At 33.2% G+C, this 22,342-nt stretch overlaps 1 protein-coding gene across 3 annotated transcripts in view; it reads right to left on the reverse strand.

Moving 5' to 3' along the window:
• The window catches only part of LOC129805577 (uncharacterized), a 98,169-nt gene that overhangs the window by 38,287 nt on the left and 37,540 nt on the right, over window positions 1-22,342 (reverse strand). For all 3 annotated transcript variants that reach the window (XM_055853581.1, XM_055853579.1, XM_055853580.1), the window contains one exon: window positions 758-850. In XM_055853581.1, the coding sequence (XP_055709556.1) occupies window positions 758-850 (93 nt within the window). The remainder of the gene's footprint in view (window positions 1-757; window positions 851-22,342) is intronic.

The raw sequence follows: 22,342 nt of genomic DNA on the forward strand, positions 1-22,342 counted from the left end.
CACAGTGTGTGATGGTTAAGGTGAAAAACGGAACTAATATTTACACAAGAAATTTTGCATAAATTTTTTATGAAAATGTCACGTACCTTCATCTCAAAGAACTCTCTTGGAAATTCACAAGAGACCAAAGAAAAAACATTTGAGTGTTTAATTCTCTTTGGTGAAGAAAAAAATCATCAAGTGATTTTGGGAGGGGTCTTTTATTGCGATGGTGATAAAAGTATTCATAATTTTCTCACTTTAGTGCGATAGCTGGACATGAAACATAAAAACAATTTAGTGGACAATTTCAACGACATAATCCTAGTAAGATTTCCATCAATCAAACCCGCTCTATGCAATCAAGGGGAGATAATTATTCTTATAGTGGATATTTCTCCTTGTAAGTAGCAACTGTGAACAAAGTGAAAGGCGTTTGAAAATGGTTGCGAAAGACATTTTTAAAGAGACTCTAGCCGAGCCTGTATACGCAAATGTGTCAGATCTGTTGGTACAAGCCATTCATTTATGTTGCTATATATTAATGGTAACGATATGATACATAAAAAAATACTACCTCAAGCATTAAGACACTTTTACATAGGGAGAACAACTTGGACTGTATTAAGATCAAACTCTTACTGTCCAAAGAATCGCCTAAGACTAGGCTAACTACTCATGTAAGATTCTCTTTCGCGCGCAATCGATGGTCAGACACAGTTCTTGGAAAAAATATAGAGACACAAGCAGGGAAAGTATGTGAGATTAGTAGACTTACCTTAAGAGCACAGAAGAGGCAATCCTGGCCCCCGCAGACGTGATTTGTCAATTGTCGGAAAGATCGCCGAAAAGTGTCAAGGTGCCAGAGAACCTGCAAAAGAGAGAAGTCAATTAGAGTTTAATGAAATTAATTCACTGCAATTTTGCCATGTGAATTTTGAGACAACAAATTGCTAATGTGGGAAGGTGTTTCATTAGTCTTCATTAAGTTTCCGCATCAGATTCAATTTTGCGCCACAGAGATAGTGCCGGCTGTATTTCGCGCCAAAAATACAATTGAGATTGAAACTTGGAAGAAATACAACGGAAAGGACAATTAGAGCATTTTTTTTTTCTAATGAGTTATAGTGAAACTGTTTGAAAAATCAAATTGAAATCGGATTTCCTCAATTAAAATGTACTTTTTCACACATCTTCTGTAAAGAAAGTTTTTTTCAAGTCCTTCATGCTGGGAAACATTTTTTAGGCAAGAACTGCAAGAAGTGGTAGTGGATACGGAAATAATTCTTCAACATGATAAAATCTCAAATTTGCCTTAATAATGGCATTCACATTCAATATACGATTTCAGTAATGTAAATCTCCAGGACCGTAGATGCAAGTAACTTTGCCCTCTGGGAGATGACTTTGCCCCCTGTTATTCGGAAAATTTTCTTAATTCTAGCACTTAAAGATGGTCTTATTCGATCTTATCTTACACATTCGATCGATGAAGACATTCCTTAAGTGTTAGAATTTTAGAAAAATTTACGAATAGAATGGTAGCAAATTTACCCGCATCTACGGTAGTGTAAATACTCCAGTTGTACAAAAAGCTGATCATTTACACTACTAGACGTTTTGAATTATAATATTGTAAACTAGAAATATTATTTTCAAGTTTTTTCGAATCCAAAAGGCCCATCAGACTCCAATAATGTAAATGGTGCTGATTTGAATTCATTTACACTATTGAACTCTTATTGCGTATGAAAAGTTGTAGTTGCAGATTTTTTATTCGTGTGCCCCTTCCATATTATTCTTCTAAGGATCGAAGCTTGGATGGAGATTTCGCAAGCCATATTCGGATGAAGCAGGTAAGATAAAAATTGATGGTTGATTTCATATCTTTTTGGGATGAAACCAAAACTAAAAATTACCTTGCACGTCTGAAAAAATGCACCAACGCTCGTCTTCATGTTTCACCTTCTTCGTTCCCAAGAAAACACACAAAAAAAAGCACACACAATAGCCAGGTTTTTATTTCTTAGGGGTCCCACAGAGTCATCTATTTTATTCGACTCTCCTGGAACACAATTGATTCCCCCATTTTGCTCTTCTCTCTTATTCCAACTTCTTATAATCTTTTTTCCACTGGTGCTTCCAGGGCCAGTACGAAGAAGACCCTTCTCTAGATGCACCCCAAAAAAAAAATTGAGAACCGTCCAATACAGTATCTATTCTCCACCTGCTGAAAAACACTGTGTGTACAGAAGCAGAGTGGCTAAACGGTGAAGCGTGAAGGTGCTCTTCGAAAATTTTTAGAGAGAGTATATCGTCCAAACAGAAGGGAGACGAATCACTTGTCTTGACGGCACTTGCATTTATGGAAATTCATAATATTTTGCCCTGAAGAGGGACGCGCGCTACCTTTCCCGAAAAATTACTGGACACAGCACAACAAGTCCATGTGAATTAATAATAGTCGGAAATGATGTCACGCACAATGTGATTGTCCACTTGAGTCGCTTTTCTGTTTATATTCCCTGGTCAAATGCTATTGTCGTAGCCACTGTAATGCACGAGTGATGCGAATAAGAGTTTACTACTTGCTCAACCGAGGGATTTTTCAATTAAATCGTGCCTTCAGAACAATCACTTTTTCACCCAATACATACACTCTTGTCTTATTTCCAATCAAAAATCTCTTTTAGTCTGTACCATGAATCACCTCTAAGCATATTCAACATTTAAAGGTCTCTCTCTTCATTAGATTCAACAAAGCGACCAAGCCACTGATCTCATTTGGAGTTCAATATAATCCACAGAAAAACTTCTTGATCGGATTATTCTCACTTCCACTGCACTAATTAACCATTAATCTACCATTTTAGAAGAAAAAAGTTAATTTTTTCCCAAATTTTTGTGAGATTTTGCCCAAAAATAGCCTCTTGGTACGAAAAATGTGTCCAAACCGCCGAGTTGTTTGCTGCGTTACTAAGGTGGGATAGTGAACCGAAAGGTAAGAAAAGGTAGTAAAAGCACAAGAAGTCAACCAAGTACGGCCATTTTGATCCACGGAGCCCCACGAAGACATCCGATCGCAGATTCATCGTCTTTTTCTCCTACCATTTCCACCATCCAATTCGCTTTTTGTTGGAACTTCTTGGACTACAGAAAACCGTACCTGAGGAGGTTTTTAATCTTCCAAGCACAAGAAGTTTTAACATAAGAAACAACAACAGAAAAAAAACCTACACTGCACAACATGCTCATAGTATATGAGATGTTTAGCGAATGCGGCTTTTTTGCTAATTCAAATCCAAGAGAGATTTTCTATTCTGGTAGTAAGAAATTACCAAGATCCAGAGTCTGGATGAAAAAGTCATCACACCATTTATACAATTAAAATCTCATTTGGCGCACTTTAGGAGATCGCTCATTATACCAGGTAAATAGTTACTAACACAAGTCATTTACAACTTCTAGCAATATCACTCTCAACGCTCTCAACAAATGTTTCAAATGGAAATTGAAACATTTGATAATGGGAAAAATGTTGAGAGGCCATTAGGTTCCCGCTAAAAAGTGCTCATAAACACCAAAGTATGAGATATGAATTTTTTTTTATGAATCTCCGTCTCCTTCAGAATCCCATAGAGATATGAAATCCATTTGGAGAATTTGGTATCTACCAATAGTTACGACGTATTTTTGATTTGTAGTGTTTTTTTTCTTCGCCTTTTCGAAAGAGAGAGGCAAAACAATCCGAATTTACAGCAAAGAAGTACAGTAGAGTTCAGAATTATTTGGACGCTAGGATAAATAGTTTACTAAGGAAGAGATAAAATGATTAAACTTAAGATACATAAAGGTTTTAACCAGAGAAGTATTCTAAACATTGAAGAAATATTTCAACAACATTTATTCTAAATAAACAATATAGGAGAGACCGGGGTAGAATTTGCCAGTGGGATGTTATAGCCTGTTTTAGAAGGACTATTGAGGAAACCACTACTTATTCGAAGTAAACACATCCCTTCCTATTAATTGAAATATTTTTCAGCCTGGCACAAACATTTTTTGTACAAATTATACGCAATCATAAATTTCATTTGCTGACTAATCTGCCCCAGTCTCCTCTACAGGTGTTTTTTTCATAAAATTTTTGAAAATTAAAAATAATTCTGGAACCGTTGAGCCAAGACTAATTTGAATTTCATCCTACATGAAACTATGAGTCTTAGAAAATCACCCCAAGCGGTTCCTCCTGAGATAAAATCTCCCTCCAGCTTTTATAAGCTTACCAAATGTCTTGACTAAAATAGAAAATCAGACAGACTTTCTATTTTCGTTAGAAAAATTGTAAAGTCGTGGAAAATAGCATTAATCAAGAAGGAATATTGATTGATCCCACCCACCATGCGGCCATCGCCGTCTTATCATCAATTCCAACCTCCAGGACGGAAACGATGGAAAGTCCCTCCACTGGTTGTATATTTTACGACTGTACATAAGCACAAAGGTCACATTACATGGGAAGGTGGGTGTAACTCACAGAGAGAATTTAAAGAAAACCTAGCCATAAAGACTATTTGGCTTCTTGCATAGTATGCAAAAGTTAATTTTATATTATACATTCTCGAACTATTCTATTGAAAATATATTACTTTACCCCAAACACACTCCAGAAATAAACAATTGATTTCAAAAAAGCCGAAAGCTCATACATTATTCGATCATGGAGCTTTTTATAGCGCACTATGCGCCAAAAAATAGGCAAATTGTACCAGGGTAAAGCTCAATAAGGTATTTTATATCGAAAGAAAATTTCGAATCAAATACCCACATTTAAATGGGACTTTGGGATCTCAGTGGCGCAATAGGTAACACCTATTGATGTGTAATATTCAATACATTTTTTTCACATTTTTCAAGTGTCTTTTCGAAAAAAACAATTTATTACAAGTTATAGAGGGTTTATCAGCGTTAATATTTACCGTGAAAATCTTTGACTGGAAAGGGATCGTTTATGGGAGTGGAGGAAAATTCAGAAAGATTATCACCTTTTGACATCTTAGGAAAGTTCCGCAAAAACATCAGTCAAAATTATTGACCAAAGATTTTGAGAATTCCTCTCTGTTTTGGTCACACTTTGCAGCCCGTTCTGGCACATTTGATCCATTCAAAGATTCCATTGAATAATTTCACAAGAAAATTGGCATATTAAATATTTTCCACGAAAATCTCTATGAAAAATACGCACTTCCACAGCAAAATGAGATTTTATCAGATATTTTTGTTTTACTTCTGTCAAATCAAACATTAAACCTAAATTTGCATATGGTATGTGTGATTCTTTCTTCGCAAATTTCTTGCATTTTGAGTATTAAATTGATCACTGGTAATTTTCAGAATCAGTGATGTTCAAAAGATGTTCTGTAAGACAGATTGAAAGTGTTAGAAAAAATCCGAGGATTATAATAGGTATGATTATGAGTGAATCACACCTAAATGACTGTCAGAATGCAGTGAAAAATGGTTTTAGAAAAATTGCATTAAATTGACTTTAAAAACGCGTGATAATTCCTACAAATGGTTAAAACAAGAAGTTAAATGTTCGATCTCAACAATGATGTGCAATTTTTTCTGTCCGGTGTAATGTTTCCGGTGAAAATGAGGCATACGTAAGTGAAAAAAATTGTACGTAGCTGAGAAAACTAGAGCAACTATGTAAAAATCCCTGTTAACTTTTAATTTTCCATTTGGATTAAAATCTGAGAGTTTCTAGGAATTTCGTGACGTGGAATTAAGAACCTAATAAGTAAGAGATTTTGTTGACGTAGTGATAAAATTGATTCGGTTTGTATGACATTCAATAAAGAATCTTAAATTTTAGCTATAATTTTCCGTACGAAGCTGCACAAGCTCCCCTACTTTATAATACAATATCTTGATACGATTAATAATAATAATAATAATGGGACTTAATAATTCAATTTTAAGAAGAAAAATTATTCTAAATTTGTTCCAATTCTATAATTATGTGAACTTTACAGATGAATTATTCTTATAAAATAAGTTATTATATAGTAAGTAATTCTGAATTGTATATTTAAATAATTCAGAATAAGTTAGACAAAATCAAGACTTTTGATTGAAATAACAATCTAACTCTAACACTACATTGTTGCTAACTTCTTTCACACCACTGTTACGTGTATGCCATAAATGTTCGTGGCATGAGGAAAAACATGGGAGTGAGGCCAGCAGAAGAGGTGAAGAGATTCTACAAGCTTCATTTTCAAAATATACACCTTCTTTTGGAGTTTGGTTTGTAGTAAAAAGGTAAAATGGAAACCGGTTTCCTTCCATACTAAGCTCAAAAAAAGAACACACTTGGCCAAGAGATGAAGCATAAGAAAAAGGAATAAGAGAGGCAAAGACACGTTTTACAAATATAAATTGGTTGCTCCTCCACAGCTATAGCTACATAGCACCAACCACCACAAGACTTAAAGTCCGCATCCAAATCGAGAAGAAATAAATAAATTATATTTTAATCTCCCCGCATAAACGTGTTTCGAGGCTTTTCTCAAATGCTGGACCCTATCTTTGGATGCTGGACTTTTCTATATACATGTGACTTGGTTGAAGTGAAGCTGAAAGGTAAAATAAATGATATACCAGAGACTTTTTCGTGTACTCCCTCGTAGTTTTTTTTTTTCTTTCAAACTTTTTCTTCAGCTTCACCTTCAACATCAAGTTCAATCATGGACGAAAAGGGGGAGAAACATAGGAATTAGAGAAAAACTATTATGATTTTTAATCGCATTTTCTATTGTATTGTAACCTGCCTAGAAAAATACTATGATGGTATTTTTGGAAGCTTTTGCTGCTGAGATATATTGTGTTGTCTTATAATCTTTCTCTCCTCCCGCTATTTTTCCCTATACGACAGCAATTTAAGACCGCTTCTTTTCTTCTCAAGATACCCAACATCACGGTTTTTTATCTCTAAACACAATATTTTTTTCCTCATCGCTGAACAGTAAAGCTGTTAATCACATGTAAATTCTATAATATGCTTAAAATGTGAGATGATAAATGTCTGAAATAGTATGGAATTTTAATTCGTCGTCATCTCTCAGGTAATCGAGTTTCTATGTAAAGTAGCTAATAGCTTTTTCAACTAAATGTTACGCCTGTACTAAGTGCAACATAAAAAAGTAGATATGAGATTTTTAACGCTGTCGAGAAAAGCTCATTTCTTACCATTACCACTAGCAATGTAAGATATCAAAAGGATAGTTAAAGAAATATTCTATACGCCATTGTAATTCTCCTCTGCAGCGATCCAAACAATAATTGGCGGGATCTTGGAGAATACGCGCGCTTTTGTCTCCACATCTCTTCTCTTCTCTGCACACCTGAGGATTCGTGAAACATACTCTAACAGCATTTACAAGAACTGGTTTTTCACCCATATCTTCAAACTCTCTCTCAGTCCGCGAGTAAACAAACAACAGTCCACTGATAATATTCTCAAACAGAATTTTAAACTCTAAAATATATATATTTTCAAGTGTGACACGTGCTGCTTTTTATTATTATACTCATTCCTAATGGATAAAAATCAACAAGAACTGCTCTAGAATATCCCATCAGCTTTGCTTTTTAATTGCAATTCGATCAACACCTCAATAAAATCTTGGTCCAAATGAGATTGAGATTTCGATAGGGGTATTCTTACTTTAAACAGGTTTATTAATCGAACTCTTTAAACCTGGATTTGCTTTAGTAAGTAGGAAAGACTCGAGCAGTTTAGGCATTGTTTATCACCTATGACTTCTTGTTGAAAAGAAAAATTTATATTCTGAAAAGGTAAGATTATATTAATGTTATTGATATTATAAAACAATTTGGACATTAACAAATCTTTAAGAAAGAGTATTCATTTGCAAAACATTTGCGAAAGAAGAAAAAACACTTAGTATAAGCTAATTCATGTGACTTTTAACAAGTTGTGACAACAAATGTAATTTCTTAACATCGGAAAAGATTTCGATTTTGATAAAATATACGTTCACAGGACGGAGTTTATATAAATCAAAACTTTTATTTTACTTTAAGACAAATATTTAAGCATTAGATTTTCAGATAGTTCCTTAAAAGCTGATTTGCATTCATGATTAAAGTCTTTAATTTTGGAAGGTTAAATTTCTTCATGTCCTTTAGCTACAACGCGGCAAATTTTACAATATCGAAGCTGTAAAAGGACCAGTCAAAATTCTTAAAGTTTTATTTAATTGTAAAGCTGATCTTGAGAACCCTTTAAACATTTATAAATACGGAAAATTATTATGTGATTTCTTAACATAGAAAAGTGTCTTTAGCTTAACTCAGAATATATAGGGTAAAGTGATATAATTTGGAATTAGTGTTACAAGTTGGACAATTCGCCGGTACAAGTTGGATATGGCTTTTTTCTTGATAAATGCAGTACAAAATTTGTTTTTAAGCACACGGAACCAAATTATAAAACTAAAGAATTAAAAATATACAAATAAAAATGAAGTACTAAATTTATCAAGACAAAAAGCCCTGTCCAAATTGTCCAACTTGTACCACTTTACCCTATATTTTTTTAAATTTTGACACTCAATATTAAATTTAAACCTTTAGGGGGAGGTGGGGCTACTTTGAGCTGTGGGGCTAAATAATTGTGGATCTAAATAAAATAATTGTAAGGACTAGTTTCATTTAGAAACAGGCGGAAAAGTCGTATAACAATCTAGCCCCACAGCTAGATTTCAGAACTTAGGAGCAAATTCCAAAATTAAATTTTTAAGCATGAAGGAACCATTGTTTTGAGGTCTTTCTTTATTTTTGAATCCTATAATTAATATTATCTATTGTTAGGCTGGCAATGTAGGCTACAATACTTTTTATTTAAAAATTTAAAAGGATCATACGAGCAGTTTATCAATTACGAATAAATTAGAGAAGCTCGGCACATCAAATAAAAGCTTTAAGGAGTTATTCTGTTATTCAGATCCCTGTAATTTTTGATCACAGAAAAGATAAAACATAAACATTTAAGTCATAGATAGAAAAAATCTGGTTGTAGGGGAACGCTTTAAAACAGGCTTCGCATACACTCAGGCTTCGAACACTTCATATTTTCATAAGGAATATTGGAAAAATATGAAGTGTTCCAGAGTGTGTGCGAAGCTTGAAAACCTTTCCCTACGTTATTTATTAAAATAATTTGTTTTATTTATTGATAAAGGGGACAGATTTGGCGTGTAAATATTGATTTTAATTGCCTCTTAACATTAATGACAAAAAGTAATGGAATTTTCACAATATTTTTTAACATGAAACGTATTTTTGCATGTCAAGTCCACCTTTTAGGAATATTTAATACAAACTCTAAATGTTATATTAGTTCAAAGACACATATTTTGATAAGACACACACATTTGGACAATTATTAGCGACAATTAATGTGAATCACATTAAAATTTTAATGTGCAAGTGTTGTACCAAGATTAAATTATCGTTCATGTTTGCAAGTTTGTACCTTATTGAAATTTTAAAAATAATTTCAATCTGTATAAAAAAACCTTAACTTTGATTTTATGTCGTCTTCTTGTGATTTGAGAAAATAACAGTGAGTACATTATAAAGAACACTATACAACTAAATAAGTGAATTCCGAGAGAGCCTGATCTTGTGCATGATACCGTCACATAAACAAGAAGTTATTGAGAATTACAAATTTTATTGCTGAAGCATTTCAAAACTTTATTTATTTATAGTTTAGTCATAACTCTATAATAACATGCCCGTTATCAGAAGAAGTGTCAGGTAACAAGTTGGCACAAATGCTGTTTGCTGTTGATTCACTTAATAGAAATAATAAACGAAAAAGCAATTTTCTAGATCTTAAACTTCAAATCATAAGTTCGTTAGTGGTTGCTAAAATTGCTTTAACATTTTATGTGAACATCTAATGAGACTTATAGAGACCAACCCATTTTCAGATTACTTAGGAAAAAAAATCATCTTCTTAGTTAGACCATCTTGAAAGAGATCGCTTGCCAAATGTTTGAAGAACAAGTTGGAAAGTATCTTTTAAGTGGAAGACGAGACCAATTGATCTTGATTTATTCAATAATGACATAGTTTGTGAAAACATGTTTGGACATTTGTACATCAAAATAGCCTGAATTTGTACAGTGAAGACTCGAGACTTTACATTTCAATTTGCTATTTCACGTAAGTGTTTGAAAAAAAAGGTAAAAAGACATTGAATACTTGAACGTTCAAGCCTAATATATATTCCAAAAAAAAAGAAGTCTTGTCTTGGAAAAAAAAGATATGTGATTGAGAGATTGATCATTTCCCATGAGTGACAAGAAATGAAAGTTGTGCGTGTTTTATTCTTTATCCCTTAGGTCAGTTGTGGCCCAGGCAAACAATAAAGGAAATTCGTAATTAGATGCTAAAGGAAAAAGAACTGACTTCCTCTTAAGACCTTCTTCCCGATCCACGTTATGCAATCACAATGTGTGCTGACCATGGGAAGCTTTAATTGCTAATTATTACACTTGTGGCAACACTGGGGACTATGATTGGACTGAGCTTCCATGTCACACACGCATGTGGATGCATAATAATCAGAATGCATCTATCCTTGCCATCGTTAAGATGATTGAACTAACGGTTGACTCTCACTATATAGAATCATCACCCAAAGCATAACGCGTTTTCCTTCTTTCCGGGTGTTTACACACGCTTCCATCTTATTTTTACAATTTCCCGCCACAAGATGCATGACATGCCAAAAAGGTGAGAAAAAATTCGATTTACAAACGTTGTAATAAATTCGTTAATTAAAGTACATCTATGTTGCTATTTTTTCGGTGAGTTCGCACGAAAACCCACTCTGGTGAACTTAATTGCTCCAAAGTGTACAATAGATAAATATACATTTAAAGAGAACAACATAAAATAAACTCCACATTTGATAATCTTTCCAACCCGCAACAACAATGTGTAAATTTATAGCGTCATCTTGGGTCTGACTCTCCTGGATGATGAAGAAAAAAGTCAATGTACTTTGAGATTAAACGCGCGTCGTCTTCTTTGGACTTTTTCACCTCGCATCTCACTCTCTCGCCCAAGCACACTCGCCCAGAGTTCTGTAGTAAATTCTTACTCCAAGTGTGCTTGGACAATTGGGATGAGGAGGATGACGGCGGGTGAGAAGACAGCATTTGGAGTCCGCGGTCGGTGTGCGAAGAAAGGAGAAGCCAGTGTGGCTTGTGCCCGGCGTGCTACCTCTCTGAAGGCCTCCACACCAAATCACTTGGGAGAAATGTGACGAATGAATTTTACGATTTATTTATTTATAAATCACTGCTCGCAAAGAGACGACATCAATATTGATACCTACATACAATCTACCAGACCATTACGCGACAAGATAGCCTTTGTGAACAACAACCAAAAATATGCCCAACAAATTCCATACGAAAATTTATCTTTGTTTATATACATTAAACATCGAAGGAAGTGTCCATTAGAAATTTCCTGTCTATTCTCAAAATACCACAAAAATACCCTCTTCTATCCTTCCTCAAACTTTTTCTCGCCTTCTTTCCACCCTTCGGCTAACAGGGTTCTGCTTGCTGAAGTGCCCACAGATACACCTTTTAACCTATAATCATGCGGTATTTTGTAAGAATTTGATGATCTCATAGTTTAAACAAGCAAAAAAGTATACAAGTTCTAAGAACTTAAGGTTTTTATGGATCACTTCAGAGAACATGAAGATGACTCCTGTTTGATTAAAAGTTATTGCATAGAACATAGTGATTATTGAAGAATGATTTTCAGACTTTTCAGATGAAGAATTTCATTCCATTATTGTAATCTTGATTTTAGTAGAATATTTTTATTATATTTTAAATGACTGTGCCAAATTGTCTTGTGGCATTTCTTTTAATTCTTGATTAGAATTTCAAAAATTTATTTTCAAAGAAATTGATAAATTGTAGATATTGTGTTCCTCTTAGTATTGTTTTATGTTTTTCAGAAGATAGGATAGTGAAAGAGGATTATTTCATTGTATCAAACCCCTTAAATTAATAAAAAAAATATACTAAAGTCAAAGGAATATTTCTTCGAGAGGAAACCTTTAGTAACAATTAAGGGCAGAATCACATTGACAGTTAAATGATCACCATATTTCGTTAATTTACGCATTTCCATTACAATTCTTACGCAAATTTTCCATTACAGTATTAACTTATCTCATACTCGGTGGCACTAGGTGAAAATAATATGAGAAAATTGAAGAAATAAAACGAAAATTCGATAAACTGTGAGCAAAAAAAAACTAAGAGAAATTAATCGTACATTTTTTTGGTCACAGATTATTGAATTTTCGTTTTATTTCTTCAATTTTCTCATATTATTTTCACCTAGTGCCACCGAGTATGAGATAAGGTAATATGGTAATGGAAAATTTGCGTAAGAATTGTAATGGAAATGCGTCAATTAACAAAATACGGTGAGCATTTTACTGTCAATGTGATTCTGCACTTGATTGTTACTTAAATATTCCAAAAATACGGCTCAAAATTTCAATATTTTTTATTTTACATAATCCTTCCTCGAATCCCTTGAAACCTTGTAAGTTTAAGAAGGTTCACGAAGGCTATCTATAATAAAAATTTCAAGTTTCAGTCTCTTTTATTTTAAAAAATAGTGTATATTGAAATTTTCGTTTTGAAAAATTTTTCCCCAGTCTCCCCTATCTTAAAATTAAAAATACACATTATGATGCTTCTTAATTTGTTTTCAGAGCAATAACTGCGCTTTTGTAAAAGGATCTTCAAAATTAGAATGCTTTATTCACTCAATAATTTTTCAAAAGAATCTAAAAATGTCAAATATTGTGTTTAAGAAAATTTTTCTTTCCCAATTAAGTTCCATTTATTACATAAAGCAAAATTTTTTGGATCTCTGTTTAGAGCTTTTAAAAATCTAACAGTGAAATATTAAACGCATGAATCAGAAAGATATTAAGAATTCCAAGAAAGGGAAACTATCAGAAAAGATTTAGAGAAAAAACAAACCATTAGGAAACTTTAATCCGTTCTAGTAATTTTTCAATTTTAGAGTTCTCTGTAATCCGACACGTTATAATTCGTCATGTCCATTAGGTGTTTTGAGCTCTTTTATCATCATTTGCAGATTTGCTAGTGGTTTTGAACGATTTTATTGCAGAATTACTATGTAGTTTATTAGTATGAAAGACGCAATATCACGACTAAAATCCATTCTGCTGTGTTACACATTGTGAAAAACAGCCTTGATTTTATGAATTTATTGTTAAATTTAACGATCGCTAAAACTATAAAAGCCCATATGTGATATATTCAAATTGCAAATCCGAAAATATATGGCTCGTGTATCCAATGAGGCATCTCCTTCAGCTTAAATATTCTGGTACAAATTACCGCAAAATGAGTATGAGAGGAAAATCATAATTTATGAGTCAAATTTACACCATACACGGTCCCTCTTGACAGGCCCCATCAAATATATCTATGCCTTATCTGCCACTGTTGGTCAATTAACAGAAAAACCATCTTCTAAAAAAAAACTGAAAACACCTCTCAAAATGCCAGGATTATCTAAATTAGAGAACAACACATCTCAAATCGTGACTTATTATTTGCCGGAGTGTTTCTCACTTCTCAAAAGACCCTCAATATTGTCAATGGATATAAAAACAATTCTACAGCATCACGACTATGTGCTAAAAGTCCGAGAAACCATTATACAGATGGATATATGTCGAAATTATCAGTGGAGACTATCAATTTTCCAAGAAGAACTATTTCATTTCTTCAAACATGGGATTTTAGAGTTAAGGCATAGCTTATAGCTAGATTGGTAAAATACTTGATTTCGTTTTCAGGTGTGATTCTTACATAATCACACCTTATTACACTTTTTCGATTAATTAAAACAAAAATCATGCTAAAATTACTAGTACTACTAAACAGTATCTCTAATAAATGTATCAAAGTGCATTTCTTATATTTTTTGAACACGGTTAACACTCACAAATATCACTCACAAAATAAAAGAAAACTAAAAAGTCTTGCCTCTTTTTGAGCAAAAAATAATTACTTTGTACAACAAAAATTTAGACTTGACCAACAAATAGACCAATAAAAAGAAAACAAATGTGAGCATATAGGGTAAGAGCTCATAATTTTGGACAGTTTCTAAATTTGAACACTTTGAGGATAAAATTGGACACTAAAAATAAATTGATTAAAAATATGGATTTTTAATACAATATTTAATGAATAATGAATTCTATCTAAATATTTGTTCTTTTTGGAAGATTTTAACACTAAATACGTTAAATTTTGAATATGATTTGAGTTAAAATTGCTTTGTTGAAAATTCAGTGTGAGCAATTTCATACGAGAAATATGGCAGATCTTCGTGTTTACTTCAGTCTTATTTAGCTCTGTGGTAAAGTACTAACAATGTTTCTTCGCTGTTTTTAAGTGATATTATTAAATATTCGTTGAATATTGTGTTGATTCATATTTATAGTGACTTGTTGATTTGACCTTAAGTGAGATTTGCCTTGTGAATTAGGTTTCTCGTGTGAAAAATTGGCAATGTTTTACGAGGATCAGCAGTGAGGTGATACTCATTATTTTGGACAGGTGTTTTTCTCCGGAAATTTCGTTAAATTTTAGCTTTTGCGATGACTAGGTTGTGTAAATGTATGGAGAAACAAAGGAGCACTATCTCTACAAAGGAGATGTAATGAGAAAAGCCTTGAAAGGCTCCCGGAAAGGCCAGGGAGTGCACAAATCCGAGCGTACTTGGATTACCTAAGTCAACTCATTTTAATGAATGATATGGAATGTTTCCGGGCTTCTTGTGACATTCTACGGTTGCCTTACATGAACAGGAAGAGGACTTGGTAAGATTGGTTCATGAATTGAAGAACAATGGGCATCCTATTGAGGCCGATTAGCTGTCCATATTTACAGCCAAGTTGTCCAAATTAATAACCAAGTTGTCCAAAATTCGAGTCAAATTTACCTCTACATATCAATTAATTTTTAAACGTATTAAGAATAATTCTAGTAAAAACAAAAACAATAAACCCTTGCCAGGTTTCTAAACAACCCTTATGAAAAGAGAGTAACAAAAAAAAAAGTCAATTAGGGTAGAGTCAGTACTTTTCGCCACCCTTAAGCTTTAGGGCCCTCGTAAGGTGTGATATTTTTGTCAGACTAAAATGAATTTTTGTATAAAGATACTTTGAAGCAATATCTATCTATATATCTAGGATACGTCTCGCGAATTTTACAGAATCTCATTGAAAAATATGCATTTTCCCCAATTATGCTTGTTTCAGTACTTTTCGCCACCTGTTTTAAAACGAATTTCAATTAATTAAGAGATGTAATAACGTATTGGGATATTAGAACATAACATATTATGAGTGTTGAAATGCTACTGATTCTTAAATGCCTTAAATTAGTTGTTTTATATTAGGTGGCGAAAAAGTGCTTACATGGCGAAAAGGGCTGACTCTACCCTAGTATTGAAAATATCGCACTTCAAACTTGGAACATCGATGTTTATAAGCAGACTGTCCAAAATTATGAGCCTTTACCCTATCGTTATAAGGGATTTTTTTTACTTCTCATTTGTGTGAATTACTAATAAAATTCATTTTTGCCAAAATTGAATTTTTCTTAAAGAACCTTTATTGATAAAAATTTATAACCTTTGCAAGACGATCATAAATACACTGGTCTCACTGTTCTGGCCATAACCAATGTTTCTACTTTAAAATATACTTTTTTTTGGAAGTTTCGTGAGAGCCTTACGGGCAAATTGGCGTGTCATTTGTATAGTACAAAAAACCATAAAATCCAATTACACATGCAATAGAATATTTGATAATTATTCGGTTCTTATATGATTATCAAAGTGGTTGGATATAAACAAAATTATGGTGGGATTCATTCACTAGTTCAATATTCCCAAATTCTTTTTATTACCACAAATTTGTCCGATTTTCGTCACGCACGATGAATTACATGAACATTTTTAGGGGTTTTAAATCACTCGACTTCTTTTTTATTTCATGTCCCAATATCATTCTGTAAATAGAAATGAAGATTTTCTAAATCACTTCTTTCATCTCTGGGACTTTGGTTGCGGCATATATATGATGGATGGATAGAGTAACCATTAGGGGGAAAAAAGCGACATGTATAATATTTTTTTTTATTAAAAAGCAACAATTCTTTTTCATCTAGCTCTCCCACACCATTCTATATACGTATATCTTTTTTTTCCAAAACTTCTCATCTAATCTTCTCCAATTACACATCAAATTCACATTTGACTCTATCAACTTATTACACTGCCATTTGATATGCAATACGATCTCAACCGCGGGTTTTTGTGAATATGAAGATGGAAAAACAGGCAATTGTTAATCAAATCTAAGACTCTGCCAAGAGTAAAGAGATTGGATATAAGAAGCTTCCATATCCAAAGTGTAGTTGTATGTTCAAATGTTTATTGTATATATAGTTACTTTATTGCTTGACTCGTATTTTGTGGTAGAATAATGAGTTCACACGATATTTTTTCTTGTGGAAAGAACTCTTGAGCCGTGAGTGAAGACGTCGTTGTCGACGGTTTCGTCTCACAGTTCTCACAGTCACAAATTAAATGCACACGTAGTCAATCTATGAGAATCATAACACTCTCCCAACTCTCGATGGCGCTTAAGAGATTGCTAGGGCACTATATGAAGATCTCTTTGAAATCTTCTTTCAATCATCCATCTCTATCCCGTTCCCCTTACCCAGAATACTCTATAATATGCTTGGATTCAGCCCACAACTCATTTGTCGACTATAACTGGGGATCATACCTGTAGCAGTCGTTTCATTCTCTGTTAACTTTACCGTTTATGTGTGTCAATTATCGCACAACATGCATCTTGTACCATATGGTAGTATGTTGGTGATTGATGAAACTTACATAAGCAGGCAAAATATTCATTTTACGGTTGATATTCTAATAGAAAAATTTGAATTTTTCACTAAATCTTTCTGACAAATCATAAATCCGCCTCAGATATGATCTTGCAAAAGTCGTAAATTTTGCTAAATAGAACTACGCACGGAGATAGACCTCATGAATACGATTGAAACAAATAAGCATAAATTTAATTGACCGATCTAAATCTAAACAAAAGTTTATGAGAGAGCAATTAGGAGTATCGCGAATCATGATCATTCGCTTGAAAGTGAATCTCCTAACAACCTGTAAGTCGTTCGGTGAATGGAATAAATTAGAGAAGCAGTTGTCAAAATCAATATTTCAACTAAAAGATACAATCTATTATATCATTTATTTGAATTCCCAAGAATTTTAATTGGTTATCATTTGTTAAATAGCAAAAACAGACAGTTTAAATTCCTAAGTTGCGATTTAAAAACCACCAGTTGATTCGTATTTAAATCGATACTTTTAAAAGTTTGAAATCTGTTCTACTAAACACTTATGGGGGGAGGATGAGCAGTGTCACGCAGATGAACTTTTTTTTCAGAACCCATTTACTAAACGAACATGAATCACATACGGCGTTATCACACTTGCACATTAAAATTAATGTGTGATTCACATTAATTGTCCATTGCGAACGTCCAAATATGTTATTTGTGTCTTTGAGTCACTTAATATTTGGGGTTTTTCTATTTATTGATAAAGAAGTGGACTTGGCCTGCAAAAATAAGTTTAAATTTACCTAAAGCATAAATATTTTTCACATTAAAAAATTAAAGAGAAAATCGCATTAATTTTTTTCATTAATGCTATAAATCAATTTATATAAAATTTTACGGACCAAGTCTACCTTTTTATCAACAAATAGATCAAATTTTGAATATAAAATGATTCAAACACACAAATTACACATTTGGACTCTCACCAGCGACAATTAATGTGAATCATATTAAAAATTTTAATGTGCAAGTGTGATAACACAGATACAAACTCACTACGATCAGAAAACATGACGGTCAGAACGACTAACGATCAGAAAATATGCCTGACAAATTCTATATAATTATATTTGGAGTGAAACTACCCCACCTTCCCATTCCCTTTAAAACAACAACAAAACTTTAATAACAATTAGATAATGATTAATTTTAATATAAAACATTAAAAACCAATAATTTTCCTGACGCAAGATGCAAGTTTTTTCGTTCGTCTTTGATAAATTTTAAGCGACACTCGCAATCACAGCGGCGATTATTCAAAATCTCTTAAGATTCCTCCAGAAAAAAAAAATATTCCAAACTCTGCTAAAAACTTAGTATATATATTTAGTAAAAATAAGCTTCAAATGCATTTGGAGCTGAAATAAACTCAGATTAATAGGCTCGAGAATATAGGCTGTAAAATTTGGCAGTAAAGATTTACCTCAAATTGTTATACACTGAAACGCAGTTAGTGGGAAACTGATGGGAATTTAGTCAAATAATTATTTTGATTATAATTACGTTAAGCCGTCTCTCGGCTTAAGTCGTGTGTCTAGGGTATAAGTCTGTCTATAGCATTAGAGCCTAAATAGATACAGACTGATCCTTATTGAGAATATATAACCTATAAAATTTTGCTGTGAAGAAAATTTATGCAAAGGATCTGTAATCGATGATCTTAAGCCCTCAGTGTATAACATTCATTCATACATGAAAATTTCTTTACAGCAGAAGATTTTCTTTACAGCAAAATTTTATAGGTTAAATATTCTCAATAAGGATCAGTCTGTACCTATTTAGGCTCTAATGCTTTAGACAGACTTATACCCTAGAAACATGCACGACTTTAGCCGAGAGACGGCTTAACGTAATTATAATCAAAATAATGATTTGACTAACTTCCCATCAGTTTCCCACTAACTAAATTGTTTCTGAACTTAAGCCACGTGAGATAGCACGTGTGTTCAGCACATAAGGCTGATTCTCAGCTTGTAAAATTTGGTGATAATGGATCAAACCAAGCTACCATACACTTAGCTTTTAGGATCATACATTAAAGGTAATTTGCATAAATTCTCTATACTTGATCCTTTACCACGCCAAGTAGAAAGGGGTAAATACTCTCAAGTTTGTTAGACTGTACAATATTTTATAAGAATATCATATAGGGTAACGTGTGGTATTTCTGGACAAAGTGCTTTTCGGGACATAATATGGGTATTTTGGGATACATCAAAACTCCTATAAATATTTGTTTTCTAATTATTTTTAAGTTCTATATGAAATGCTAAGCTGTTTACGTATCAAATAAACATAAAACTTCTGAAATTTTAGTTAAATTTGTAAACTTTCTTCCGTCAGAATTCTACCCGCGTACCAAAAGGAATTATTAGGATCTTAGAAATATTAGAAAGGGGGTCAGGGACGAGATTTAAACCTACCACCCGTTCCCCTCTTTCAACCAGATCCTCCCTCTGGTCTGCACGCAGCACGTCCTTACTCATCCGAGTCTAGTCACTAACTAACTCTCTCTCTCGTCCGTCTCGTAATTAATACTCTCTCACTATTAGCGATCGTCGCTAAAGTCCAGGGGTGTCAAACCCTTATCGCGTATGCGTGCAAGAGGGAGGAAGGTGGTCATGTCATGATGTTGTCCCATCATAACACACAGGGGTAGGCCATCTCCATGGATGATAAGGTGACATCAAAGGATGTCAAATGGTCAAATGCCCGCCGGGTTTGGCAGTCGGCAAGTCTGGGGCTTACAAATTAAAGCGTGAAACGCGTGAATTGTGAGTGCCACATTTAACTTTTTGTAAGACCTTCAATGTGGTCAATTTTGCAGATGTCAACACAAACAGTGCTTAGTTTTTTTCGATTTAAGTCAATTTAAAAGTGAAATTTAAACAAAATTTTTATGAAAGACTGAAGTTTAGAACTTCTACTTAAAGGTAAAGAATCAGGCTCGGTGAAATTTATTTGCATAATAGCGACTTTTGTCTGTCCCAAAATATACCACTCTTACTTCTTTACATTTCTTGCTATTTTGTATAAAAAATTATGCATTTTTCGATAAGAATCTTATTCTGGATAGCACTGAGAGAAATCCGAAAAAGTTAAAATAACATTCCGGAAATGTTAATATTACCCTGCATTATTGATCCGAAATCGGTGTAAATATTACCCTTTTTAGGTGTATTAGGGGTTAAATTAATCCCTTTTTATGTTAATTTTACCCTTAAAAGGTGTAAAAATTAACATTAAAAAATGTTGATATATTTTTACACCTAAAAAGTGTTAAAGTTATGAGGAAAAAAAGTTAATCGCACCCTCTTTTTTTCTCAGTGTAGTTATCTCCACACTCCAATTGATCCAGTTAAGGTAAAGTACCCTTTATTCGACCGGTTCCTCTATTCGACCGGTAGATTTATTTATTCAATTTAATTATATTTGCTATAATATTTGGTGTATGATCTAACATTAATAGGTCAATTATTCTTTAAATAATACGAATCAGTGACAAATTCATAGAAGTTGATGAAATTCACCATCAAATATTCAAAAATTGACCCACCGGTCGAATAGAGGAACCCGGTCGAGTAAGGGTACTTTACCTTATATATAGCGATTAATCCCTCTGTACGTGATTTTTACTACTTAATTTGATACCTGATGAAAAGGACGCAATTCTTCGAAATGCTTTAACAACTTATGCAGTAAAAATGACAGTTAAAGACTGGCAAAAGGCAAAATGGCAAGAGGCAAAATGGCAAAAGGAGAGTTTAAAAGCGATATACTTGAACATGTGTAAGCGATTTACTTCAAAATTTTCAGATACTTAGTTATTTCTGTTAGGAAATCCTGGCTTCTTCATATTACAGTTTTAAATAAAACTGTTCCAATCTTTAATTGATAAATACTACGGAAAGGGTAAGTTCAACATTTATTTAAAAAGTCTATGAAGAAGAAGCCCCGTAAAATAGATAAACAGATAAGATAGATAGATTTACTCATCAATTTCAGAGAGATACAGATTTTTTATTATTAAAAACGTCCCTTCCGTAGTATTCTTCAAACCATCCAAATCCATCTTTAAAACTCTCACAACATAGAGATACCTTGAAAATTTCAACAAAGAATTATTTCAATAAAGTCCTAAGGCCATGTCTTTGAGATCAACGATAAATCTCTTGTTAATAGTGATCATTTTGCCATTGATGCTGCTGAGGATGTAAAGTAGGGGAAAAATTCTCAAGCATCACACTTGATCAATTCACAGAGATGTGAAATTAATACTATATTAGCATTAAATTTTATTTTATTCATTTATGCAAAAGACTGCATCACGCTTCAGTTATTCGACCATGAATAAGACAACATCTTCTAATAAATTTATACATGAGTCTCCTACACCAAATACACCACATGTGTGTCTTCCAATGGGAACTTTTCGTAATTCTATTCTCAAACTTTTTTTTTCTTTTATTTTCCGCGGAGAATTAAGATCAAAGCCTGAATTCACAGGCGGGTGTGTGTATGCAATGGTGTCCAAGAGTAATATATATAATAAAAAAAAAGTTGCATCAAAGAGGAAGTAACAATCGTGATCCCAAAACCACTTCAATAATTCATTCAAATAAAGTCGAAAGCGCATCTTTTTTTCCCTTTCCTCTATCCGGCCGAACAAATAAACAATTCAGACACATGTTGTACCTCTTTTAACGAGAAAAGTGTAAGAGCGATCAAGAGAGTGAAACCCCTTTTTTACAGCGCATCTCTCTGCAACAGGTGCTATTCTTTTGGAGGATTTTTCCTATCGGACCCAACCAAATGGGTCCAAGTATAAAAAATGGCAAAAGAGATTACAATCTGCACACCTTTCGGATTAAGGTCAAAAAGGACAAGTCTAGAAAATTATTATTTGAAAAAAAAATCAAGCATATTTAAATCCCATTTGTCTCGAGTATTCTTTTCTCTTCACTCAAGAAGGGTCCAACTCTCTGCCACAGAGATTTGTAAATCTCCTCTGATGAGCAACTGATGTGCACACAAAGGATGAAGCTCGTGTCTTTTGTAACCACGTATAATTTAATGAAGATTTGCACCTGTTTCAAATTTCATGGCACGTTTTGGACCTTCAACTCTCTCAAAAAACATACACTCTGTATCTGTACACACTTTAATATAAATGATTAAAAGAACTGAGAAGAAGGGTCCTGGCCAGAGGAATTACGAAATGAAGCAGCAAATGTGTT

The sequence above is a fragment of the Phlebotomus papatasi genome, chromosome 3 (genome assembly GCF_024763615.1).
Source record: "Phlebotomus papatasi isolate M1 chromosome 3, Ppap_2.1, whole genome shotgun sequence".
Lineage (NCBI taxonomy): Eukaryota > Metazoa > Arthropoda > Insecta > Diptera > Psychodidae > Phlebotomus > Phlebotomus papatasi.